The 25,627-nt window shown below is 51.5% G+C and overlaps 2 protein-coding genes and 1 long non-coding RNA gene across 7 annotated transcripts in view; 2 read left to right on the forward strand and 1 right to left on the reverse strand.

Moving 5' to 3' along the window:
* Window positions 1-150: 150 nt before the first annotated feature.
* Window positions 151-3,877, forward strand: LOC103124982 (EF-hand calcium-binding domain-containing protein 3-like). 2 transcript variants are annotated; one of them, XR_009553005.1, is made up of 8 exons: window positions 151-280; window positions 398-444; window positions 2,084-2,227; window positions 2,503-2,574; window positions 2,658-2,778; window positions 3,007-3,173; window positions 3,275-3,532; window positions 3,726-3,877. XR_009553005.1 is itself a non-coding variant. In XM_007535746.2 (8 exons), exons 1-8 carry the CDS (start codon window positions 162-164, stop codon window positions 3,860-3,862), a joined length of 966 nt encoding a protein of 321 aa, XP_007535808.2. In that variant the 5' UTR covers window positions 151-161; the 3' UTR covers window positions 3,863-3,877. The 2 variants fall into 2 exon arrangements, 1 of the variants encoding a protein (XP_007535808.2); XM_007535746.2 differs by having other exon boundaries at window positions 3,275-3,433.
* Window positions 3,878-3,922: 45 nt separating this feature from the next.
* Window positions 3,923-25,627, reverse strand: part of FMNL1 (formin like 1) — a 33,739-nt gene continuing 12,034 nt past the window's right edge. The window contains exons 2-28 of one of the 4 annotated variants that reach the window (XM_016193707.2): window positions 24,621-24,704; window positions 23,065-23,178; window positions 22,291-22,364; window positions 21,897-21,980; window positions 20,752-20,889; window positions 20,453-20,470; window positions 18,584-18,692; window positions 16,618-16,694; window positions 16,317-16,410; window positions 14,073-14,147; window positions 13,697-13,807; window positions 12,574-12,723; window positions 11,739-11,840; window positions 11,360-11,612; window positions 10,851-11,147; window positions 10,566-10,690; window positions 9,619-9,821; window positions 7,841-8,075; window positions 7,628-7,696; window positions 6,484-6,564; window positions 6,269-6,398; window positions 5,973-6,136; window positions 5,524-5,625; window positions 5,297-5,392; window positions 4,885-5,005; window positions 4,615-4,713; window positions 3,923-4,369 (exon numbers count right to left, since the gene is read on the reverse strand). In XM_016193707.2, the coding sequence (XP_016049193.1) occupies window positions 4,622-4,713; window positions 4,885-5,005; window positions 5,297-5,392; window positions 5,524-5,625; window positions 5,973-6,136; window positions 6,269-6,398; window positions 6,484-6,564; window positions 7,628-7,696; window positions 7,841-8,075; window positions 9,619-9,821; window positions 10,566-10,690; window positions 10,851-11,147; window positions 11,360-11,612; window positions 11,739-11,840; window positions 12,574-12,723; window positions 13,697-13,807; window positions 14,073-14,147; window positions 16,317-16,410; window positions 16,618-16,694; window positions 18,584-18,692; window positions 20,453-20,470; window positions 20,752-20,889; window positions 21,897-21,980; window positions 22,291-22,364; window positions 23,065-23,178; window positions 24,621-24,704 (3,198 nt within the window). In that variant the 3' untranslated portion in view covers window positions 3,923-4,369; window positions 4,615-4,621. The remainder of the gene's footprint in view (window positions 4,370-4,614; window positions 4,714-4,884; window positions 5,006-5,296; window positions 5,393-5,523; window positions 5,626-5,972; window positions 6,137-6,268; window positions 6,399-6,483; window positions 6,565-7,627; window positions 7,697-7,840; window positions 8,076-9,618; window positions 9,822-10,565; window positions 10,691-10,850; window positions 11,148-11,359; window positions 11,613-11,738; window positions 11,841-12,573; window positions 12,724-13,696; window positions 13,808-14,072; window positions 14,148-16,316; window positions 16,411-16,617; window positions 16,695-18,583; window positions 18,693-20,452; window positions 20,471-20,751; window positions 20,890-21,896; window positions 21,981-22,290; window positions 22,365-23,064; window positions 23,179-24,620; window positions 24,705-25,627) is intronic. The other 3 variants (XM_007535730.3, XM_060203323.1, XM_060203324.1) reach the window with 3 other exon arrangements.
* On the forward strand, window positions 11,770-20,295 carry LOC132541897 (uncharacterized). Its single transcript, XR_009553006.1, has 3 exons — window positions 11,770-11,858; window positions 18,186-18,315; window positions 19,144-20,295. It is a non-coding gene; the product is annotated as an uncharacterized LOC132541897 (long non-coding RNA).

Consider the following 25,627-nt stretch of genomic DNA (forward strand, 5'->3'; position numbering starts at 1 on the left):
CCAGAGTTTGAGCACCTCAGTGGGCTGGCTCCCTCAGCCCTGTCCTCTCCCCTCCAAGGCTGTCACAAAAGCCTTCAAGACTGCTCACACAGGACCCTGGAGAGGAGCAAGCCAGCAAAACACCAAAGAGGCTACAGCAGCGCACTACCCTGCTGAGCCAGATGGAATCTGCAGCAGCCCTGGCCATGGGGGCTGAGCAGGCCTTCCGGAGAGCTAGGGAGTTCAAGGGCCTTGAGAACACCTATTCAGCACAGTCAGGCTCAGGTGAAGGGCCTCAGAGGTGAGGTCAGGACCTGGAGGCCAGACTTGGGTCAGGGGCTGGGTTTGGGGCTGCCTGGTCTTGGCATCTCTCTGCAGGAGGTGCAATGGCTTTTCCAACCTCTTCCCCCCGAGGCAGTTTTGCAGATGAGAACTTGGAGCCCTTGACACCCCAGCAGCTGGCAGGTAAGTGTCCCAGTGCTGGGAGGAGTAATATTAAGGGGTGCTCAGAGTAGAACTACAAACCCAGAAGTTGGAATCATTACAAAAAGTGACTATACTGGAAACACACCTGCATGCCAGTCCAAGTTACTCATCCCTACAGCCCCAGAGTGCCCCAATTGGGGGGGGGGGTAGAGAAAGGTGTGGAGGGATAGAGGGACCTATTGATGGATAAAGAGGCATTTGTATGGTGTGTGAATATATAAACATGATGGAAGGAAGAGTGAAATTGGAAAAAAAAAAAAAGGGGGGGGGGTGGTTGGGCAAAAGAGTGAATTCCCTGAGGTCTGAACCAGTGGGGGCAGAGGTAGAAGAAGCCAATTTTTTAATTTGGGGGTCCCCACAGTCTCCCAAAGGACCCCTCAAAGCAGAATCATTTTATTCAACAATTTTCAGTGCCAAGTAGAGGTGAGCCTCCAGTGTCCCTGGAGCTCCAGAGTCAGACAGTTACAGTAGAATTCAGGCCCCTCACTGGGACCAAAAAAATAGTTTGTGTCTTGCCATGTATACACAATCCAGGCCTGAGCCCTGGCACCACACAGGAGGTGCTGTGGGACTAGGGGAAGCTTTAGTGCTGGGATTTCTTTTTCCTCTCTCTGATTGGAAAAGTGGTCTAGAGTAATGAAATTGCACCTGTGAGAGACCACAACTTCCCCCCAAAAAAATCTTTTTTTTAAGATCCTTCATTGGGGGAGTCCGGTGGTAGTGCAGCGGGTTAAGCGCACGTGGCGCAAAGCCCAAGGACTGACATAAGGATCCTGGTTTGAGCCCTCGGCTCCCCACCTGCAGGGGAGTCGCTTCACAGGCGGTGAAGCAGGTCTGCAGGTGTCTATCTTTCTCTCCCCCTCTCTGTCTTCCCCTCCTCTCTCCATTTCTCTCTGTCCTATCCAACAATGACGACAATAATAATTACAACAAGAAGACAACCAGGGCAACAAAAGGGAATAAATAAATAAATAAAAGATCCATCATTGGTTCCACTGGTAGTATATATAATCTTGGACATAAATTTTGAATATTCTTTTTTTTGCTTTATTGGGGATTAATGGTTAACAGTCAACAGTAAAATACAGTTCTTTGTACATGTGTAACGTTTCTTAGTTTTCCACATAATTCAATCCCTTCTAGGTCCTCCTCTGCCATCAGGACCTGAACCCTTCTCCCCACCCCAGAGTCTTTTACTTTGGTGCAATACACAAATTTTGAATAGTTTTTATGCAGACAAGTTCAGGGATAAATTTTAGACATGGTAGTTGAGTGGGCACTTAGCAGCCAGTATGCTGTTCCTTATATGAAAATTCATAAGGGGCAGGGAGATAGGGCAGCAGATTGTCCTGCCTGAATCTGCAGGGGTGCTAGGCTCAGTCCGTGGCACTACCATATGCCAGAATTGAGCAGTGCTCTAGTGTGTGTGTGTGTGTGTGTGTGTGTGTGTGTGTGTGTGTGTGTGTGTGTGTGATGAAAATAAATATTTTTTGGAAATAAAAGTTCTAAAGCCCAAGGGGTTGAGTTAGCCACATCTTTACCCATCTGATCTAGACCGTGGGCACTGTGGTATTCTCAAGGTGCATTTGACCTTGCCACCTGGCCCACACCTGCCCAGCATTCCAGGATATCTTCAGACTCTTAAGTTCCTGCCCTCAGGGCACAGTGGGCATACGCAGCATGAAAGCCGCTCTGGGCAATGTGGGCATCCATCTGAGCCCCCAGGGGATGTGTGAGGCTCTTCGGCAAGCCGATTTGGATGGTGAGTGCCCCCCAGCTGGCCCTCTCCCACCCCCAGTCCTGAAGAGCAGTTCTGTCTACAAAGCCCCTGGCTTGGTACTATGTAAATCCCCTTTTGCCTAATCAACATAGACTATCCCACCATCTCTAAAAATCGCTGATTAGTCCTCATCCCGGTTTGAGGACTAATACACACACCCTCAGCTGGGAGACATTTGACTGGGGCAAGCATGGAACCACTCGCTAATGGCAGGTGTACTGCAGACCCACAAACCCATGCCTCTTGTATCTTCACAGGTGATGGAATTGTAAACTTCAAAGACTTCCTGGGCGTTCTCACGGACAGCCAATGTCTTGCTCAGTGCCTAGGTGAGGAGGCATGCTGGGGGGCAGAAGTGGACCTGGTCTGGGGGAGACCCCACTTTACCCTTCCCACTCTTCTCTGCCCCCAGGCCAAGTGAGGCCAAGCCAGACCGGTGATGCCCAAGGCCTGCAAATTCTGTTCCTAGAGTTGGTGTTCAAGTTGATAAGCCATGGCTTCGTGTCCTCCAAGTCGGTACAGGAGGTGATGAAGTGAGCACAGCCCTACCTAACTTCAGGAGCCAGGATGGGAGGGGCAAGACTGAGCAGAGCAGGGCTCCTGCCCCAGAGAACCTGAGCCCCAATTCTGCATGTGGTTTTCTGGTTCCCAACTCGTCCAAGTTGGGACCGAGTTGTCTAGCACCGATTTCCCCACCTCTGAGATGGTGCTTACTCGGGGAGGCGGTGTCTGAGGTAGCTGCCTCACTTTTCTCCTTCAAGCTACTACTCCACAAGGCAGCGAGCTCTGCGACAGATCCCAGGCTGGAAGGGCCGGCCCTGCGCGCCGCGCTCTCAGGTGGGCCTCACCTTCTTCTGCCAGGCGGCCCGCATCAGTGGACTCTCCAGTAGCGAGCTGGTGCGATCGCTGCACAGACTCTGCAAAACCGGTGCGCCCGGGGTTCGCGGGGAGCCCGCGTGGTGGGGGAAGGGGAGCTGGAGGGTGGGGGAGCCGGCTCTCAGGTGACCCCTCTTGGCTTCCCCGCCCCAGGTGTGCGCAGTCCCTACTCCCAGATACCTAACCTGGAGGAGAGCACACGTCCAGAACTCAAGACGCGGAACCTAGCCCCACGCTCCGAAATCCAACTCCCCAAGTCCTACCTACCCAGCCGCCCCAAACTCAAGCCCAAACCCACGTCGCGCCGCCCAGGTAAAGGGCAGGCGGAGCCCGGGCTATCACACTCAAGTGATTGAGTGGGCGGGGACTGGCGAAAGAGTGACAGCGGGATTCAAACAGGACCCAGCAGGGGTGAGCGAGGCAGGGACTAGCAAGAGTAATCTGAGCTCGCTCAAGGGTGACTGAGGATGGGGCGGGGCAGAAGAAAAAGGTTACTCCAGGGAGGAGACGATGGGACAACAGAAAGGCGGGCGGGGGTATTACAAATCAGCTTCCTCCAAACTCCAGCTGCCCACTCCCCTATGGCCTCCCCGCCTTCCTACAGGGTTGATGGAACAGCCTCTGGAGTACTTGCGCTCCTCGAAGCTGGCCCCCTCCCCGCCAACGTTAGTACAGAAGCAGCCCTTCTCCCCACCGCCCGCCTATGCACAGAAACCTGTTGTGAAGAACTTATACAAGTAAAGCATTTGTTGCCCAGACAGACTGCGCGTGATGGGTGCGGGCACGGAGCCGACACAGATCTTTTGCAAACATCTTTATTAATCTTGTATAAAAATAAGGTCCATGGAGAGTCCCGGGAGCTAGGGATGGTAGGAGTTGGGATGGGGCGAGGTTGTATTTTATAAATTACAGGCCAGGCTCCCGCTGAAGCTGAGCGGAAAGGAGTGCTGCGAGCAGAATTTGGAGGGAGGGGGCGGCGATGCTGCCCCCCAGTGGCAAGATATAGGTATGCCGGCCCACTTGAGGTGGACCCACGCTGGGGACCCGGCCCAGCCCAGTTGACGATCACCTTTCTTAAGCCGCAGCTTAAGAAAGTACCCCCACCCCATCCCAGCCTGCGGAGTCCATCTGCATAGTCAACAGGTTACAGGGAGAGGTCCGAAGTGACCTGCAGGGGAGGTCCTGGGGGCCGCCTACGGGCGCTTCTACGGCCTGTATCTGAACGGATGTAAGGCTGGTTGCGAAGATCTGGCAGCAAGAGAAGAAAACACTTTTATCCTTCAGGAGTGGACACGGGGCTGGGACCAACACTCCAAGAAACAAATCACACTCTCTTAGGGGCCCACGTAGAGTGTATGTGGAAGGGGCCTGCTGATATTAACCAGACCCCCTTCAAGGGCAAGTGCATGATCCAGGGGGAGGGCAACATGAATCAGTTCCCCCAACCAGGCTGTGGGCAGCCACTGGGATCAAAGACCAGTCCATGCAGATACCTGGGGGCTAGAGGGGGATCTCCTCTCCCAGACTGGCCTCACAGAGAAGCCTGGACGTCCGCTTGCCCGTGCGGGCAGTGAATGGCACCGTCTTGAGCACTGGCGGGGGGGGGGGGGGGGAGTAGGAGAAAGAGAAGAAAAAGAGGGGAAAATAGAAAAAAAAAAAAAAAGTAGCAAGAGACAGTGAGGCAGCCTGACCCTAGGGTGGAACATGGAAGATGACAGCACAGAAGGGCAAACTGGACAGGACAGGCCCAACCAAGCCCTCACCTGTGATGATATCTTCAATGGCCCCATCACGGTCACTCTCATAGATGAGAGGCTCTTTCTGCTGCTTCCGTTTCAATTCAGAAATAAGATCCATCTGTTGCCGTCGGGCCTTGGTAGGAGACTGGCATGGGTAGGGAAGTGTGTGAGGATGTATTGTTGCAGCTCCAGAAAAAAGAAAAAAAAAAGGAAGGAAGGAAGGAAGGAAGGAAGGAAGGAAGGAAGGAAGGAAGGAAGGAAAGAAAAGAAGAAAGGAAAGGAGAAGAGAGGAGAGGAGACAAATCCTTCCCACCCCAAGCTAGGAGAACAGTCCTTGCCTTGGGCAGTGCCTGTCTGTGCAAATAGGCATGTGGAGGAAGGCCAGGTCCTTAGAACACTAAGCTCCAGGAGCCCAAGTTCAAACGCAGCTGCCTACCTTGGGTGCTGGGAGCTCCCCTCTGCCCTGGGTGTCGGCACCTGCCTCCTGGGCAGTTGCTTCTTTCTTCCACTGCTCCACTTCCTGCTCAGCTTTCTGAGGGGCCAAGGTGGTTGTCCATGAGGTGGGAGTCCTCCCTTTCCTGACCTACCCCTCCCTACCATCCATTTAGAGACTGCAGTATCCCTTGGGGGCCCCAGTGCACTGTACTCATCACACACACATACCTTGTAGGCCTTGATGAAGCGACTAAAGAGGGTAAAGAACATGGAGGGAGATGTAGTCTTGGGATTCTCTCCGAAGTACTCCACCACAGACTCATAGGCCTCCTGAGGGCACACATAACCTGTCAGCCCCACCAACAAAGAGCCTGCCCACTATTCTGTGCCACCTCAAGACACCAACTCAACTAGTGGGGGTTGTATTATGTGAAAAACTGGGAAATGTTATGCATGTACAAACAATTGTATTTTACTGTCAACTGTAAACTATTAATCCCCCAATAAAGAAATTTAAAACATAAATAAGGCACCAGCTGATGCATGGCTACTCCTCCAGACAGGTGGCCTTTCAATCCTGCTCCAGCCCCCAACATGCCCCTGCAGTAGCCATGCCCCTCCACCTTCATCCTTCATCCCAGACTCCCTACCTCCAGTGTTGGGTTGCCCTGGCCCACCTGAGCTGTTTTGCTATCTGCCAGCATCTTGTCCATGGTGGGCGAATTGGTTCTCAGAAACTCCTTGAGAACCACACAATCGTCCTGCCGCACAAACTCTCGCTGGGTCAGCTCTAGGCCTCGCTGCAGAGAGCGTACATCCCCAAGGACACTGTCCAGGGACACTGAGCAGGAGGGAACAGCACAAGAGGCAGAGAATCAGAGAGACACCTGTCCCATTGCATCTGGAGGTCCTCTTTGACTCAACGTTTACATCTTCCCAGGGCTGAGGCTTTCTCCCACCCAGGGACCCATACCTGAGCCTGCCTTGTCCAGGAAGTGCAGGTCACTGTGGAAACCCATGAGCTGTGGGTACTTCTCAGCAATGACCTTCACCAGGTAGTGCAGCAGCGTCTGCTTGCGGTCAGTGGACTTCATCTCTAGCAACTACAGGTAGGGCTTGTTATAAGTCACAGGCCACAAACCACCCCCATCACCCAGGCCAGAAGGCCCTCCTCACCCCACCCCTCACCGCATCCAAACTCTGGAGTCGGAAGCCATAGGCTGCTCCACGCTTGCTGCTATTCATGTAGTTGCCAAAGGCCAGGACAATCTAGGGGATGAGATGTGGGGGAAGGAAAGTCAGGTACATGCTAGGGTTTTGGAAACCCCAGAAATACAAAATTTCATGAGGAGGTGGCAATGAGCATACCCACATAATCAGCTCCCACTGCACTCCTTCAAGTCCATGGCATGTGGGCACTTGACATGTACATGCATGTGTTTGACACAAATACAGCTAACACCATGGCTCACTCAATTTCATCTTCTGCTAGTCCTACCCACAACCATGCCACATCTCCTCCAAGGCTGTGGGGCCACCACCTTTCTAGCCACCATTTATTTATTTATTTTTGCCACAAGGATTATCATTGTGGCTTGATGCCAGCACTACAAATCCACCACTCCCAGCAGCCATTTTTTTTCCTTTTTCTTTTTTCACCCCTATTTTATTTGATAGGACAGAGAAATTTAGAGAAGAGAAAGACACCTGCAGACCTACTTCACCACTTGTGAAGCATTCCCCCTGCTGGTGGGGAGCAGAGACTCAAACCCAGGTCCTTCTACATGGTAATGTGTGCACTTAATTGGTTGAGCAACCACCCAGCTCCTAGCCACCATTTATTTTTATTTCTTTTTCTTTTTCTTTTTACCAGAGTACTGATCAGCTATGGTTTATGGTGGTAGAGGGATTAAACCGAGGACTTTGGAGCCTCAGGCATGAGAGTCTCTTTGCATAACCATTATACTATCTACCCCCACCCTGCCATCATTTCTTTTTAAAGATTAATTTATTTGTTAATGGTGGTTAGGGGAAAAACCAGAGCTGATGTTCTGGAATGTGATGCCAGGAACTGAACTCAGGACTTCATGCCTAAGAGTTCAAGGCTTTATCCACTGAGCCACCTCCCAGGACACTATGTGTGGGTGTTGTCCCCAGAGAAGACTGAGCTCTCAAGTAGGCCATGAGATTATAAATATGGCCCTCAACTCCCACTGCTACCTTTGCTCTTCTGAGCTTGAATCTGGGTGGTAGGAATATATTTATTGCATCTCAGATGTGCAGGGTAGGGTCCAGGGTCTCCCTCTCACCACCCAGGACAGTAGCATCTCACCTCCAAGATCTGTCGGAGTTTGTCAGAGGATTTGATGGACATGGAGGCTGCAATGATGGCATTCAGTTGCTGTGGAAGGAATACAGGAGGAAACGTAAGTTGTTGCAGTGAGATGGAAGGCCAGCTCATAACAAGATCGATCCCTCTTGGAAGCTGCTAGCAGCCCCATCCCCACCACTCATCCCAGGCCTGGTCCTGTACACCCACCCATACCGGCATGAGCAGTTGGACAGAGTCTGGGAAGTTGCCCAGGAAGGTGAGTGTAGCCATGCGCTCAGGCAGGCGTGGAATACGGCTGAAGCGAAGCATGAAGCAGTCCTCCTCTGACAGCTCCTCCATCGGCCGCTGCTCCCGCTCAAAGCGAGCAATGAGGCTGCGTTCATACTCGGTAGGCAGGAAGCGGGTAAGCAGTTCCAGGAAGTCCAAGCCAAGGACCTGGAGGTCATACCTGGGGAAGGGAAGAGAGGCACAGCACGGGGTTGGGTGTCACTCTATACCCACCAGTCCTGGAGAAGAGGACTTCCCATTTACTAAATGAACTTCAGTAGTTGCTATTTGCCTATATCTTCAGAAGCAGAACAAGAAGTAAAAGAGAAGTTAGGAGTTGGGAAGAGTCCCCATAGGCAGAGGCCTGGCTGGGAAGGCCTGGACCTGAGTGTCCACAGATGGGCAGGAAAGGCATGGAAATGTCCCTGTCTGGACATGAAAGCATAGTATGGCCTCAGTTTCCTTTTTTCCTTTTTTTTTTTTGTGTGTGTGTGTGTGTGACGAAGAAGGTTATCACTGGGGCTCAGTGCCTGTATGACGAATCCACCACTCCCGGAAGCCACGGGTTTTTTTGTTTGTTTTGTTTTTGTTTTTGTTTTTTTCTTTGACAGAACAGAGAAATAGAGCGGAAAAACAAATGGAAGACCCCTGCAGCACTGCTTCACTGTTGTGACCCCAACAGGAGTTTGGGACTATTAGCATACATATTAGCACACACCCTGAGGAGATGCTTCAGAGAAGGGAATGTATAAAAGCACGGGACTTTGAACACGTTGCTCTTTTTTGGCTGCTGCTTCTTCTCCTGGTCAGAAGCATCTCGACGGAGGTGGCCCAGGTATCCACCATGGCTACTTCTGGGAACTGCACACGTGTGACTCTGCTAGATGGTAAACTTTTAGACCCCTCTACAGCCATGCGCAACCTTACCAGAGCTGATAATTGTTTATCTCTCTTCCCCCTTTTGTTGCCCTTGTTGTTTTTTATTGTTGCTGTAGGTATTGTTGTTGTTACTGATGTCTTCATTGTTGGATAGGACAGTGAGAAATGGAGAGAGGAGGGGAAGACAGAGAGGGAGAGAGAAAGACAGACACCTGCAGACCTGCTACACCGCCTGTGAAGCGACTCCCCTGCAGGTGGGGAGCCAGAGGCTCCAATCAGGATCCTTAAGCCGGCCCTCGCGCTTTGCACCACGTGTGTTTAACCTGCTGCACTACCGCCTGACTCCCTACAGATAATTGTTTATCTTATGGGACTAAACTTTTAATTGCTGTACTCAGACTTTATGGACCTAGCGTACCTTTAACCCTTGATGATAACTGCTTCTTTGGCCTTTCATCTGTTTCACCCTAATAAACCTTGTATTGTTTAAACCAGTTCCCAGCTCCCCACTGTGAATCCTTTCACATGCCACAACAGCCCCCACAAACCCCCTTTTTAAGTTAAATTACAACACTTCACCACTTGTGAGACTTCCCTCCTGCAAGTGAGGACTGAGGACTTGAACCTAGGTCCATGCACATGGTAATGTGTGCAACTCACTGCCCAACCCCTGACCTCAGTTTTCTAGGTATGAAAAAGGCATGAGATACATCACCTACTCCCCAACTAGGACTGGTATGAAGCTTGATTATATCTCATATTTGAGGTTATTTTACTAAGATCCTCTTGGTGACCCTGGCCTACCCAAGAGACTAGATTTACCGAGCCCAGGCAGGGTTACTTACATCTCAATAGCCTGGCAGATGCGGTCAGCCCCCAGGTTGCCCTTGCGCAGAGTGATGGCCAGGTTCTTGGCCCGGTTGGCCTCAATGAGCGTGGCCTTGCTGGGGGCCTTCTGGGCTGCCTTACTCTTAAGAGCACTGATGTCCAGGCTGGGACCTTGGGACTTAGTCTTGAACTGCTCCTCAAAGTCACTCATGTCTAGCTCCTGAAGGAACAGGGAGAAGAGGAGGGACTGGGCAGGTCCAGGGTCTGGTATACTGCCTGTTTGAAGACTGCTGTGTCTCCAGGGCCAGGGAAATAGCTTAACAGCAACACACAAGGGCTTGCATGGAAAGATCCTGGGTGCAGTCTGCCAACAGCCAGAACTGAGTGGTGCCCTGGTCCAAAAATGACCACTGGCCATTAAGGCAACCTACCAGCCCCAATTAGGCCACACCAGAGAAGTCAGCCAGTAAACCAGTTTGACCACAGACCCTGATGGAGTGTATAGAAAAAATACAGAAAGTACTGAGGAGGAATAGGAGGAGTAGGAAGAGGAACAGCAGCAGCAACAACAACAACAGTAGAAGCAGCACCCAACCCAGGGACACTTGACCCCAAGTCATTACAACAGGAGAAAGAGCTGAACTGGTCATAAGTTTAAAGGGGGAAACGGAAGGCATTTCCATGCAGACAGAATGGCACAACCAAAGGCCTAGAGGCAAAAGAACTATCATATATGTCTTTCAGAAAAGTTTAGTTAAGAGTGCTGAAACCCTAGTTATCTGTGGAAGAGGGGCCTGAAGGGAGAGATGTATGCAGGGATGTGCCCCTATACCCAGTTTGGCTTAACATCCACTCTCTGGGCCTCCATGTTTTCATCTGTAAAATGGGAGTGGGAGGAGGGAAGCTGTGCCCAAATCCATGCAAATCCATTTCCCTGCTTTCCGCACAGCGGGTACACACTTACCTGCAGCACTTTCTCGTCGTTGAGCTCAGTGAAGACAGTGCCCGAGATCTGGCTGGGCTTCAAGGCCACCCAGTTTAAGAGTGGCATCCTGAACTTGGTCTGGATGGGTTTCTTGGCCTTCATTCCTAGGACAGAAGGGATTAGTGAGCACAGGGATGGTAAAGGGTGGCGTGCTCCTATTGAGCTGGGGCAGCGGCTTGGAGGAGCTGTCAGAAGAAGGGCTCCTGACCCTGTAAACAGGAGCCCCTCCCGCCGACTCCTCCCAGTCCTGGACGGTCCTCTCACCTGGACCCATCTCTGAGCCCGGCCCTCCAAGGACATCAGTAGGACCTCCTGGCGGCGGTGGGGGCGGCGGAGGCACCGGCCCATCTGTGTCGGGCGGCGGCGGGGGGGGCGACGGGCCTCCTGGCAGCGGCGGCGGGGGCGGGGGCTCGAGGCTCCCCGGGAGGGGCGGGGCCAAGGGGGGCGCCGGGGGCGGGGCTTCCTGCTGAGACTGGAGTCCGGGCAGAGGCGGCGGCGGCGGCGGCGGCTGCGGCGGCCGGGGTGCTGCTCCCGAAAGGCGCTCAGCTGCAGGTGCGAGATCTGAGCCCAGCAAGGACCAGGGAGGGGGAAAGGTGGCGTCAGCTCCTCACTTCGGGTGGTCCCGTCTCCGCCTCCGCGCCCCACGCATGCGCACGGGAACGAGGTCCCCACCACCCGCGTCTACGGGAGCCGCGCCCCCAGCCCCGACACACCTCTGGGTGAGGGCCTCCGGTTCCCACCTGCCCCGCACCGCGCTGGAAGCCCCTGCGCACCTGAGCTGGGGGAGCTGGCGGGCACCTCCGGAGTCAGCGCCTCCTCGCCGCCTGGGGTTGCCACAGCGACCGGGAGGATCTCGATGGAGACCGCATCCCCGGGCCCCCGCAGGATCCGGATTAACCCCTTCTCCTCCAGCTCCTCCACCTTCAGCTCGAGCGCCGAGGGCCGCGCCGGCACGGAGGCTGGCACTTTCCCAGGCTCCGGGGGGCGCCTGGCGGCGACCGCAGAGGTGGCCTCGGTGTAGCGCTCCTGCAAGCCCCAGGGGCGAGTCAGCATCGCGCGGGTCTCGCAGAGCCGCTCCTCCCGCTGGGGTGGAGTGATAGCTCAGCTCCCGAGGGCCTGGCCCCCCTGCCCCGCCGCGGCCCACAGCCTCACCCGCAGGGTCTCCAGCTCCTTCCGGGCATGGCTGAGCTGCTTCTCCAGCTCTGCGATCTTGGCCATGGATTCGTTCTCCGCGTCCCGAAGCCGCTCTGTCAGCTGTAGCACCAGCACATGGTGAGCTCCCACCCGCGGCCGGGCACTGGTACCGCCGGTGAGGGGGCGGCATCAGGCAGGCCTGCCTGGGAGGCTGGGGGAGGCTTCCGGATGTGCTGAGCCCCGAGTGCCATGGGGAGGGGGGGCGAGCCTGGCGCTCAAACCCAAGAAAGTGAGGCACTGAGGACACTAGACCTCTCTCAGAAGGGGCCACCACGGCCCCAACAGTGAAGGGTGTAGGGAGGTGAAAGGAGACAGCTGAAGGTGGGGGTATAGCATAATGGTTATGCAAAGAGACTTTCGTGCCTGAGGCTCTCATATCCCAGGTTTAATCCCCACACACCGCCATAAGCTAGAGCTGAGCAGTGCTCAGGTCAAAATTAATTAATTAATTAATTAAAAAAAGAGAGGAAGAAAGAAAGGAGACAGCTGGGATGGGGGGTCACCCTCCCCACAGACACACCTAGTTCCTAGTTACCCACAGGGCAGGGAAGGGGGTTCTGAGCACTGACAGAAGAGAAGAGAAAGATAACCTAGGACCAGCCCCATGTAGGAGCTCAAGTAGGCTCTGAGAAAGATTCCTATATGTCAGGGTTTGGATTCAGGTCAAACTCAGGCAAGGCATTTGGCCACACCACTTCACTTCTGGAATGAGTGTACAAGGGCCTATGTCTGATGCCACCTAGGTCCCTGCAGGCCCACTGTGTGCCAGATAGAGTTCAAGAGCAGCTCTCACCAGGGTCACTTGCTCCTGTAGCTCCTCCATGTGCTCCAGCACAGCGTTCTTGGTCTCAGTGTCCTCCAGCAGGGCGCCCACGTCAAACACATTGTCCAGGTACGCCTGAATCTGCACCTGCAGCTTGTCACTCTCGGTCAACCGAAGCCTCTGCGCCCCAGATAGAAGGAGCAGGATCAGGGTTAGTGCCCCTCAGTAGCCCAAAGCCCAGAGGAATGGCCTGAACCCTGGCCTGCTCTTTCTTCTTTACTATTTATTGAGCTATGATTCATATACCATAAAAGTCACTATTTAAAAGCTTACAGTTCAATCATTTTTAGTATATTCACAGTATAATATAGGTAACCTTCACCACTGTCTAATTCTAGGACATTTTCATTACCCCAAAATAAATCCTCTGTCTATAAGTAGTCACTTCCCCTTCTCTCCTCCTCCAGTCCCATCTCTGTGTCTATTCTGGATGTCTCATAAGGATGCATACAAGATATAGTTTTTGGTGCTGGCTTTCACTTAGTATAACATCTTTGGACTGGGGAGATAGCATAATAGTTATGCAAAAAGATCTTTGTGCCTGAGATACTAAAGGTCCCTGGTTCAGTCCCCAGCACCACCATAAGCCAGAGCTGAGTAGTGCTCTGGTAAAAATAAACAAACAAACAAACAAACATCTTCAAGGCTCACCTATATTGCACCATGTATCAATAGTTCCTTCCATTTTTTTATGCCTTGTATGACTCTATTGCCTGAGTCTGTTTTTCTCCTTTGTTAATGCTGGCTTTCAAAAATTTATCCCAAAGACCCTGCTCCTCCTGGAAATCTCCCAAAGGAATCAAAGAAGAAAACTGTAGCTCCTGTACTCAGGCTCCTCTTTCTACTTTCCCAGGGCCAGGAACTCCTCCATAGCCCCCCATCCACCCAGCATAAGCCAGCTCCCTTCTGGTCCAGCACTTCTGGTCCCCAGTATGTGTTCAAATCTGAGTGCCTGTCTGAGTCAAACCCAGGGCCACCCAGAGTTTGTACTGGTGCCTAAACAGCCAGGGGCCTCAACATCCATGAGGCTAACCAGTGACCCATATCCTGTGGTGGTGAGTGCTGGTGCAGTCTGGGGCAGTGCAGAGCTCACCTCCAAGTATAGGTCCAGGCCCAGGTGGGTAAATTCATATTGCAGGAAGACACGGAAGTTCATATTCTCCACCGAATGTACCACAATGTTGATGAACTGCATGCAGGCCACCTGGGAGGCCGGAGGTTTAAGCAGGCCCCATTGTCCTCTGGGTTGGGGGTACTCCAAGCCTCCTACCCCCATGTCTCTCCCACTCCACATTTCTTACCCCACCAGCTCAGCTTTGTTCCAATCCATAACTCCCCGCTGTGACTCCTCCCTACCAACCACTCCATCCTCACACATGGCAGAAACTGAGCCCCAAGCCCAAAGCCCCATTCCCCTTGCTCCTCTGGCACCCATGAGTAGCTCTGCCCTGGCTGGCTCCTGAGCTCACCATGAAGTCTATGTTGCTGTCCTCATTCCGGAAATATTCCATCAGCTTTTCAAAACGGTGCTGCTCCCCACACACCTTGAGGAGGAGAGAATGGCTGTCACTCAGTCTCCAGAGACACCTCCTAAACCTTGCAGCTGCCACCCTCATGTCTCTGTAGGCTTCTCTCAAGTTTAATCTGTCAGACCTGTTATTCGTCTACTCAGAACCTCATTTTTGTCTATCACAGCCTTTCCCTCACTTACCCCACTTTGACCATACTGGAATTTTCCCACCTTAGGGCCTTTGCACTCGCTGTTCTAACTGTCTGATGTAGTGTTTCTCTATACAACCACCCTGCCAAATCCCTCACTTCCTCACAGCTTTGCTATAGAGGCTTCCCTTCTTCTTCTTCTAGCATTTGCCCTTCTTCCGTAGCCAGTTAACAGCGTCAGGTTGAGCCTGATGTAAAGTTTCGAGGCTTCCCTGACCAACCTTTACACAATTGTCTCTGGGGGGTGTTTCCCCCAGAGTATTGATCATTTTCGTTTTGAATGGGGAATTCCATGGCTCCATATGGACTTTTCGTTTTCCTTTTAATTCCAAATAGAAAGGGAGAGAGTGGGAGGAGGAGACACCACAGCAACACTGCACCATTCATGAATCTTCTGCTGGTACAGCTTGTGGTGCTCCCGTGTGGAGCCAACCAGCGGCTCAAACCCATGTCCTGATGCTCAGTGAAATGTGTGCTCTGCTGGGTAAGCTATCTCCAGCTCCTATTTTTTCCATTTATTTTCATTTATTGATTGATGTATTGACTGATTTTTCAGAGCCAGGGCCTCTTGGCACTCTGGACCTTTCCATCACTCAGAGAGAAAGACAAATAGAGACAACGAAAGAAAGAGATGCCACAGAACCTCCTCATGTGGTATCAGGGCTCAAACTTGGGCTGCACACATGGCAAGGCATGTACCCTTCCTGGTGAAGCTCTCTCTCTGACCCACAGAATTTATCATTTTTAATATAGTATGCAACTTCCTTATTATAGTGTTCATTATCTGTCCCCTCCCCCTTTCTTTTTGTTCTGGGGCTAGGGCTACATGCCTACACAATCCCATCTCATTGCTCTTGGTGGAATATATATACTTTAAGATAAAGAGAAGCACAAGTGGTGGGGTGGTGGCACAACCAGTTGAGCACACATGTTATAATGCCCAAGGATCCAAGTTCAAGACTGCATGTGAAACAGGTATCTTTCTCTTTCCATCTCTATCCCCCCTTCCCTCTTGATTTCTCTTTGTCTCTTTACAATAAATAACTAGATATTTGAAAATTTTAAAAGATAAAGAGAGACAGTGAGAGAACAAGAAAGAGAAAAAAACACAGCACCTGCCGTGCATGGTACTCTGCCATGCGGTGCTAGGAACTCAAGCCCAGGTCCCCAGACATGGTTAAATATTTTCTCAACCTGGATAGATGGTAGGCTATCATCCAGCCCCATATATATATATAACTACTATAGGGCAGGACTAATAATTTACCAAACTACCTTTTTAAAAATATTTAAAAATATTAAAAAATATTTAATATTTATTTATTTATTTATTTGTTATTGGATAAAGACAGAGAGAAATTGAGAGGGAAGGGGGAGATCAAGAGGGAAAGAGACAGAGAGACATCTACACCCCTGCTTCACCCCTCATGAAGCTTTCCCTCTTCAGGTGGGGGCCAGGGACTTGGACCAGGTCCTTGTGCACTGTGATGTGTGTGCTTAACCAGGTGCAGCACTGCCTGGCCCCACAAACTACTTTGTTTTGTTTGCTGTTTTTTGTTTGTTTCTTTGGTTTGGTTTGGTTTGTGAAAGAGATGAGCAATAAAAAGAGAAAAACAAGAACCAAAGCTTCATTCTGATATATGTGCTGCCTTGTATTGAACTCAGGACTTCATGATTGAGAGTCCAAAGCCTTATCCATTACTGATTGCTGTTTTTGAGAGAGTGAGCAGAGCACCACTCTATTATAAGTGGCTCAGAGATTAAGCCCTGAAAGGGATATGCTCTACCCAGTGAGTCGCCTGCCCTGCCCCCTTCTTTGTTTCTTTTGTTTGATGGTGCATCACCTTTCCTATCCCAGATTGTCCCCATCCTGTGCTCCTCAAATGCCCACCCAGCATCCCCACCTTCCTCCTGAGCCATAGGCCACAAGGGCAGGAACAGGGCCCCAAGCCACAGTGGAGGGCAAGTACATGATGGGGCGGGGGGCATGGTACCTCCTTGAAATTGTCAAAGGCTGCAAGGATGATGTCGTGTCCTCCCCGCACCAGGCACACAGCTGCCAGCAGCTCCAACACCAAAGCCTTGGTTCTGGGGAGAAAGGGACAGGTTGTGCCTTGAGAACAAGTGGACAGCATAGCCAAGGCATATAAGGGCTGATCTCCAGAAGAAAGGGGTGCTGCTGTGGAATCATAGTGAACCTCAACAGCAGTCCTGAGTGCTGGAGGACAGAGTAGGCAACGGGTTAAGTAGGAGGAGAGTTTAGATATGGAGAAAGGCCAGGGGGCTAGACATCACCTGGGGTTCTTATTGTTGAGGCTCAGTGCAATCTCATTGACACAGGCTGGATGGTTCATGACGAGGCTGAAGCCAGACTGGGGAAAGAAGAGAGGTTAGGTCCTCCGTGCAATCCTCCCAGAAGTTCCAGCACCATTTTGTCCAGTATCATGCATTGGCATGGAGCCATTTTGCTCTCTAATTGTCCTCCAGTTTAAGTAGTTCTTTATATGTAATCACAACCAGCCAAAGCCTGGTGCCCTCTTTAAATACCTCCATTCAAAAACCAGTGTCAGGATTCAGCACCTTGGATATAGGAAGTCCTCAAAGGTGGGGAAGTGAAAAGAGCAGTTTTACCCATGACTTTCCAAAGGTAGTAACCCAGAGCTGCTCTTTCTGTATGCCTAGTGCCCAATTTGTCTCCTGTCTTTCTCCCTCTCTCTCTGTTTCTTTTTCCTTTTCTTTTTTTTTTTTTTTTTTTAACCAGAGCATTGCTCAGCTTTGGCTTATGGTGGTTTGGGGGATTGATCCCGGGACCTCAGGTATGAGAGTCTTTTTGCATAACTATTATGCTATCTATCTCCCCTGCCTTCTTTCTTTCATACTTCCTTCCTTTCCTTCCTTCTTTCTTTCTTTTTTTATTATTTATTTATTCTTTTTTGTTGCCCTTGTTGTTTTATTGTTGTAGTTACTATTGTTGTTGTTACTGATGTTGTCATTCTTGGATAGGACAGAGAGAAATGGAGAGAGGAGGGGAAGACAGAGGGGGAGAGAAAGATAGACACCTGCAGACCTGCTTCACCGCCTGTGAAGCGACTCCCCTGCAGGTGGGGAGCTGAGGGCTTGAACTAGGGTCCTTATGCCGGTCCTTGCGCTTTGTGCCACCTGCGCTTAACCCGCTGCGCTACCACCCAACTCCCCTTTCTTTCTTTCTAATAGAGATAGAGAGGTAAAGAGAGAGGTAAAAAAATCAATGCAGTGGGCATCAACTTTGAACTTGGGTCACACACCTGGCAAAATAGTACACCATTCAAGCGAGCTATTTTGCCTGTCTTTCTTTTTAAAGATTTATTTATTAATTAATGATAGAGAAAAAGAGAACCAGAACTTGTTATGCTGGGGATCAAACTTGAGGCCTCATGCTTAAGAGTTCAATACTTTATGCATTGTGCCACCTCCAAGGCTTGTTTTCTGTTTGTTTAATGAGTAAGAGAGATACAGGAAAAAAGAGAGAGAGAGAAAGAGACACCAGAGCATTGCTCACCTCTCGCTTATTGTGGAGCAGGAGATTAAAACTGGGACGTTGGAACCTCAAGCATAATGTTTTTTTGTTTGTTTGTTTTTGTGTCTCTCCAGCTTCTGTGTTTTTCATTTGTTTGTTTTCCAGAGCACTACTCAGCTCTGATTTATGGTGGTGCGGGGGATTGAACCTGGGATTTGAGAGCCTCAGGCATGAGAGTCTCTTTGCATAATCATTATGCTGTCTCACCCTCCCTGTATTATATATATATATATATATATATATTTATATATATATATATCCACCCTTTTTTTTTAAAGGTTAATTTTATTTATTTCATATGATATAGCTTTACATGAAAGAGAGAAGCCAGAGTACCACTACAGTATGTGCAGCATTGGGGACAGAACCAGGAATCTCAGGCATGCAAGTCCTATGCTCTACCAGCTGAGCTATCTCCCTAGCCAGTCCAGTCTTTGGTAGGTGTGCCTAAGTTCCCAGGTGAGTTATATCCCTGCTCCCAGTGACATCCCTGCTACTCTCTGGCTCCAACTAGGAAACCTAGGCTTCCTCTCAGAACCCATCAGCCTCCAGAACCTGAGCCTGTAGTCCAGGCCCAGCAGTCTAGACTGCCAGGGTTCTCCAGTGGCAGGGGCAGAGTAGAGAGACATCTGACTCAGCAGCTCAGGCAGTCCCAGTGAGGACAGGCTTGGCTCCCTGAACCCCTTACCCTGTGCCAGGACCAACCTGGTAGTTCATGATGGCACGCAAGCACATGATACAGACATGGACGTCATCCTTCTGGCTGACAATGCGAGAGTTCCGCAGAGTCTTCCTGCTGTGGGCAGGGGTCAGCCTGGGCAGGGTGGGAGGAGGCCACAGAGGTCAGTGTTCCAAACCCAGTTTCCTGCCCCACCACTACTCTCAGGTGGCCTCTAGGGTAAAGGGGACACATCTGGAACCTCAGGCCCCTGCTTCCCAGAGTCCCTGTCAAAGAAACCAGTAGAGAGCAGAAAGGTGTTCTTGGTCTCTGGGCCTGGGGCCTGGACTTCTGGGCAGGGGATGAGAAGTTCAGGAAAGCAAAGACGGGGCAGGGGAATTAGCATAGTGGTTCTATAGACTCTCATGCCTGAAGTTCTGAAGTTCCAAGTTCAGTCTACCACACCATCATAAGCCAGATCTGAGCAGTGCTCTGGTAAAAAGAAAAAAAAAGGGGGGGGGGAGACAGGAGGGGAAAGAAGAGGAGAGGAAAGGGGAAGAAAGAAAGCAAAGACACGTGACAGCCAAAAAGACTTGGTGTGTTACAGAGGGTGGAGAGCAGTGGATGGCAAAAACTGCCAGACGTTGGGGACTCTGTCCACAAGGGGGCACTCTTGGCCACATAGGGCTTATCTTCCATCTTGGGTGGACAACTCTGACCTCAGACTTCATGGATTCGGAAACCAGCAGATCACTTATGAGGCAAGTTACTTAATCTCCCTTTGCCTGTTTCTTTCCTAGTTGTAAAATAGGAATGGTAATAATGCTACCTTTCTGAGAATGGCGTCGGGTCTATGGAAACAGCTTCAGAGTTCCTGTCATATAGTTAGTACTTTGTAAGCATGTTCCATAATTCTTTGCCAAAATGTAGCTGGTGTCATTGTTGCAAAACTTCAGATTGTGACTTCTTTTTTTATATATTTACTTATTCTCTTTTGTGCCCTTGTTGTTTCATTGTTGTCGTCGTTGTTGGATAGGACAGAGAGAAATCGAGAGGGGAGGGGAAGACAGAGAGGGGGAGAGAAAGATAGATACCTGCAGACCTGCTTCACCGCTTGTGAAGCAACTCCTCTGCAGGTGGGGAGCTGGGGGCTGGAACTGGGATCTTTAGGTGGATCCTTGCACTTTGTGTCACGTGCGCTTAACCCACTGCGCTACCGCCCCTCCCCAGATTGTGACTTCTGTGTCCCCTTGAGAGTGCTAGCACATCTCCAACAACACTGGAAAGACCCACCTCCTTGTCTGCCACAACACTTCTCCCATCCTTACTTAGCTGTGCCTGAGTCTTCATTCATGCTGTTCCTTCTGCCTAGAATGCCTTTTCCTGCCACCACCACCAACCCCCTCCAGTGCTGCCTGGAAAGCCCATATCCATCTGCAAAACATCATCCCCAGGGGTCTACTGGGGATCCTTCCTGATGCCCCAGGCAGTGGTCACCACCCTTCCCAGAGCTCTTAGTCATACCTCCATGACAGCCTGTCATATACATTGTCCCCTACCCACAAGGGCTCTCAAGGGCAGAGTCTTCTCAGCACCTCCTAGCATGCCTACTATATAGTAAATATTCTTCAGAAAAAAATGTTTGTTGAATGGCTGAATGAACAACCAAAGAAACATGAACGTTTAGGGCATAATATGAAGTTAGTCCCTCCCAGACCTCAAGTGGAAATGGAGGAAGCTAGGGCCCCCCACATGAGGCTGCAGGAACATGTCTTCCCGCTCCCGGCTACCCAGCAGGATACCCAAAGTTAGAGTGGGGTGACTTATCCAGACAAACTCTAGGGTATCAGTTAGACACCTCACTCAACCCCACCACCACTGATCAGACATGCAGTTGCCCCCAGGTGGCTACGTACCGGGGAGAAGGGGGACACCTGGAGGCCGCATGGGAGAAAACAGGGTTACAAGGTTAAAGAGGGGTCCCACAAACCCAGAAACCCCCTGCTTATCCCAGACTCATCCCAACTCTAGTCTCTAAGTGCCTACCCCAAAAGCTTCTTAACATATTCATCTCCCAGCCAACCCTGTTTCTCTTTAATCACCAATGTCACTCCTCCCACCATCCCCCAAAAGCACAGGGTAGAGCCAGCTGAGGACAGTGGTCTAGGAGTGAATTCTCCATTCTCCTTGACACTTGCCCATGGAATCCACATACTTGATGGTCAGATGGCGGCTCTTGGGCTGTGATTGCACAGAGGAGGGCGGGCTCTTGCTGAGGTCTTCCACTGACTGCTCCAGCGGCTTGCTTTTCTCTGAGCCAGGGAGCCCATTATCTGTGCTCTCCATGTCATACCTGCTGAGTTAGAAAGGGGTGGGGGAGGTGCTTAAACAAGAGGTGGGAAGACTTGAGAAGAGAGAGCTCTGGGATGCCGGGGGTGGTGCTCCAGGTTAAGTGCACATAGTATGAAGCATAAGGATCCCGGTTCAAGCCCCCAGCTCCCCACCTGCAGACAGGTCACTTCACAAGCGGTAAAGCAGTTCTTCAGGTCTCTCTGTCTCTCTCCCTCTCTACCTACCCTCCCCCTCAATTTCTCTCTGTCATATCCAATAAAAATGAAAAATGGGGGGTCAGGCAGTAGCACAGCGGGTAAAATACAACGCAAAGTGCAAGGACCCATAAGTATCCCAGTTTGAGCCCCCAGCTCTCCACCTACAGGGGGAGTCGCTTCACAAGCAGTGAAGCAGGTCTGCAGATGTCTATCTTTTTCTCCTCCTCTCTGTCTTCCCTTCCTCTCTTGAATTCTCTCTGTCCTGTCCAACAATGACAGCAATGACATTGGCAATGGCAACAAAAGGGAAAAAATAGCTTCCAGCCCCAGTGGATTCGTAGTGCAGGCACAGAGCCCCAGCAATAACCCTGGAAGGAAAAGAAAGAAAGAAAGAAAGAAAGAAAGAAAGAAAGAAAGAAAGAAAGAAGGAAAGAAAGAAAGAGAAAGGAAGGAAGAAAGAAACGTGACCACCAGGAGCCACGTATTTGTAGTGCAGGCATTGAGCCCTAGCAATAACCCTGGAGGCAGGGAGAGGGAGAAGGAGAGGGAGAGAGAGTTCTGCAGAAGAGAAGAGGAGGAATCAGAGGTCAGCTGTGTTTCTGGCACCGTGCTGGGCTTAGGGGGAGAGGGGACAAAAGAATCAGCCACCCATCTCCCAGACACACACAGGCCATTTCCTTCAGGGAGGAGTTTCATTCAAGGTCAAATGTATGACCTCTGGACAAGTCTGGAAGCAGCCAGAAAAGCAGACAAAGAGCAGAGAAGAGGTTAGAGTCTGTGGGGAACAGCACAGGGCAGGACGGGGGCTTACGTGACAGAACACTGGGCAAAGGCCAGGTACTCCAGGAGCACATCCAGGCCCCGATTCTCCTCATTGAGAAACTCCTGCACCCACCTGTTAGAAACAGAACTCCCTTAGTTCCAGCTCAGAAGGAGCTCCTGCCCAGAGTGGCCATAGAACAAGCTTGGCAGCAACCCCTGGATTCACTTCTCCCAAGAAGACCCCAGCCAGATTCCAGGACCCTGAACTAGCCATGCCTCAAAGGCTGGGCAGAGGGTAGGCTGGCCCTGACTCCTTCCCTGGAGGTGGCCCAAGGCACATCCTATATTGGGAGGGAGAGGGGAGACATAGGCAGGAATAGTGAGGGATCCCCTGGACCTCTGCTCAGCCCTGCCCATAAGAGGAAACCAGCACTCTGGCTCACCCAATGTGGTTTGTCCTCAAGGAGATCTCCAGCTCCCGAAGCACCTGCGTGGACTCCTGGACACGTCTCTTGAACTGAGAGCCAACAACAGGTTGGGTTGATGGATGGAGCTGGGCTCTCTCACATGCCTGCCAAGCCCAAAGGCAGCACCCAGCAGCGCCCAGCCTCCCTCCACAATTGGCCTTTCACGCTCCGCCTCCACACACCTGCCCAGGCAGAGCAGCCTTCTCAGGCCATGCTCCCCCCACCCCCAGACAAGCAGGGTACACACACACCCATACACACAGTGGGGACATGGGAGGCTCATACATCCTTGTGTGGACACAACATTCACATACATACATACACAGAAGAGCACTGTACACTCATCTGAACAGACACACCTCCAACCCAGGTACACAGTTCATACACACAGCCCCACTAATACCTGGGGTACACAAACAAGGCAACCGCGCATCCCTACATGGAGACACAGGGTACACACAACCCTATAGAAAAACTCAGGGGTACACACATATCCATACCCACACGGGGGCACAGGTGCACATACTGTACAAGGGCACACTCGTGTACATGTAGGCAGACACACATAGGATATGCATATGAGTCTGTGAAGTGCATGGCTGGGCACACTCCACCCCTTCCAAATACACACACACTCACACTCACACATGCACCCACACAAGTCCACAGGAAAGTTATACACACAGTTACTCCAGCTGACCAGAGCTTAGGAGTGAGGGGAAGGGACACAGAAAAGGGGGAGACATGTACCCCCAGATTGGACATCCAATCAGCTGCCACCTTTCGGCTGACCCCTCCAGTTTCCAGGTAGCTCTTCAGCTTCTGGATATAGGCTGTGGGAGGGTTCTTGACTTGAAACCGCTCCTAGGGAGATGGAGAGGGATGAACAGGAAACCAGCCAGAGACTCCCAGGGAGAATGACCAGACCTCAGCCCAGAATCCTAGTCTCAGGTTAGACTATAGGCCCCAGGCTATCTGAATACCCCCCCCCAAAAAAAAAAAAAAAAGGCTAAACAGACAATCCACCAGGCCACTTTAAAAGCCCCCTCGCCTGCCCTGCCCTCCCTCACAGGCCTCAGCCATAGCACAGCCCTGGGGTGGAGTCTGGACAGATCAGTCCTACGGTACCGTACCCTGCCCTGGTGCCAAGAGGTGGGGGATAACAGACCAGTAGGTGATGCCAAGCCCCAGTCCTTCCTGGACCAAACCCCAGTTTGGAGTCAGGAATACAAAGAAGAAAAACACTCTGGAGGGGCTTGATGAAGTGGATCAGCTCCTGGGACACCTCCCCAGGGACCTACCCCAGCTGTCCTATACACCTGTGCTGGTAGGTACTGTGCTCACCTCATTCAGCAAAACAACTCCTAAGCTCCCACTCAGAGGAGCAGGGACAATACAGAAGGCCCCCTACACAAAGGAGCTCCCATACACCCCAACCCAAGCCCTTCAGATACACTTAGCTACCTTCTCGCTCTCCTACCTCCCCTAGACATATGAACCTTCACATTAGACCCAATAGCAAGGATGCCTACCACAACACCACAGTCTCTGGACACTGCTCCCCACCTTCTCCCAAAGCTCAGCCCTTACCCGCTTTCCCTCCACCCCAAGACTCCTGGGCAACTAGTTCATTCCATCCCATTCTAAGGGGCCAGGCAGTGGCACACCCAGCAGAGTGCACATATTACTATTACCATTACCATTCCATTAGCAGGAGCTAAAAGCCCAGCCCTGGCTCCCAGGGGTAGGTTCCTACTCCCAAGCTCCCTCCTCAAAGCCTCCATCTCTACACTCCTGCAGCAGTCCAGCTCACCTACTAAGAGCAGAACTGTGCCTTCCACCAAGGGCAGTGATCCTAGAAGCCCAGGGAATGGAGGCAGCTGAATGCACTATGAAGGGTGCGTGCTCAGACTCCTGACTGAGACAAGAGACTGGCTCTAAGCCACTGGGGAACTGGCTGATGCTGGGGGAAGGAGGCTGCTTCACCAATCACAACTCCTCCGGACCCACAATAAAAAGGAGGAAGAGGACTGTTTCTACATCCCTACTGCCCATGGAGTCAAAGGAGTCTGTACAGTCCCCTCTCTCTCCCAGCTCTGAGCTGGAGGGTCAAAAGAGGCCACTCCAGAGGTCTCAGTAAGGATGGTGATGGGGCCTCAGCTGCCCCAGACCAACCCTGTAGTTCTCATGAGGACAGGCCCAGCTCTACTTGTGAGTCAGGTCCCTGCACAGCGCCCACCCCTAATGCTGCCATCCCTATGGAGCAAAGTACCCCAATGATGGGAGGGAAGGTGCCCAGTACCCACCTGGTCACAGATGAGCTCCCATTTCTTCTCATTGTCATACTGGCTTAGCAACTGGACCTTGTCTGGGGGCAAGTTCATGCAGTTCTGGGGAAGAAGAGACAAGGCTGAGAGCCCTGCACCTGGACATTTTCAGAATGCCCACTAGACACCACCAGACACTCCCTTCCCTGGGTAGATCTGTATCCCTGCCCACTGGGAGACACACAGCCTTAGCTAATAATGACAAACCTGGGGCCCAGCGATGGTGCACCTGCTCTTGGGCCCAACAGCTAGAAAGTGACACTGGGGTGTGATTCTAAATCAATGTGTCTCCAAAGTCTGGCCTCTGCCCCCTCCATGCACCCCCCTCCAAAAAAAAAAAAAAAAAACCCTGGCATATGATATAGGAATATGAATTCTCAGCCTAATTTCCAGTGGCCCTTGGATACCTTCGTTTCCCCACGGAGATGGGGGGGGGGGGAGTTATAGCCCCTGATCCTCCAGTTTGGGCGGACAGGGACACTCTACCAGGAAGTGGTGTGGCCAGGTCTAAGTACTGCCCTGGCCACATGCCAGCAGACACCACGTGTGTTCAGTCCCAACCTAGGCACAAGTATCTCTCTCTCTCTGTGTCTCTCTTTCTCTCTCTCTCTCTCTCTCTCTCTCTCTCACACACACACACGCACACGCACACGCACACACACAAACCAGGAATCTTTTCTTAAGGGCTGAGAGGTGACTAAGCAGCTGAGTGCATTCCTTACATGCATGAAGCCCTGGGTTCAATCCTTAGCAGCACATATGACAGCATGATGTTCTGTTCCCTTTCTTTCTTTCTTTCTTTCTTTCTCTCTCTCTCTCTCTATCTCTCTTTCTCTCTCTTTCTCCCCCCCCCCACCCCACCCCACCCCCGTCTATCTCTCTCTCTTCCCTGGAGGCCAGGATTCAGCACAGGGACTGGGTCAGGGGTGCTGGTAGCCCAGGCAAGGATGCCCCTCAGCAGCTAAGAAAAATCACAGCTCTTTCCA

The sequence above is a fragment of the Erinaceus europaeus genome, chromosome 12, assembly GCF_950295315.1.
Source record: "Erinaceus europaeus chromosome 12, mEriEur2.1, whole genome shotgun sequence".
NCBI lineage: Eukaryota > Metazoa > Chordata > Mammalia > Eulipotyphla > Erinaceidae > Erinaceus > Erinaceus europaeus.

Coding starts and splice junctions, on each gene's coding strand:
- LOC103124982 (XM_007535746.2), top strand. CDS start 162: ATGGAATCTGCAGCAGCCCTGGCCATGGGGGCTGAGCAGGCCTTCCGG. Junction 2,575..2,657: donor ATGTCTTGCTCAGTGCCTAG/GTGAGGAGGCAT, acceptor CTCTGCCCCCAG/GCCAAGTGAGGCCAAGCCAG. Junction 3,174..3,274: donor GCACAGACTCTGCAAAACCG/GTGCGCCCGGGG, acceptor TCCCCGCCCCAG/GTGTGCGCAGTCCCTACTCC.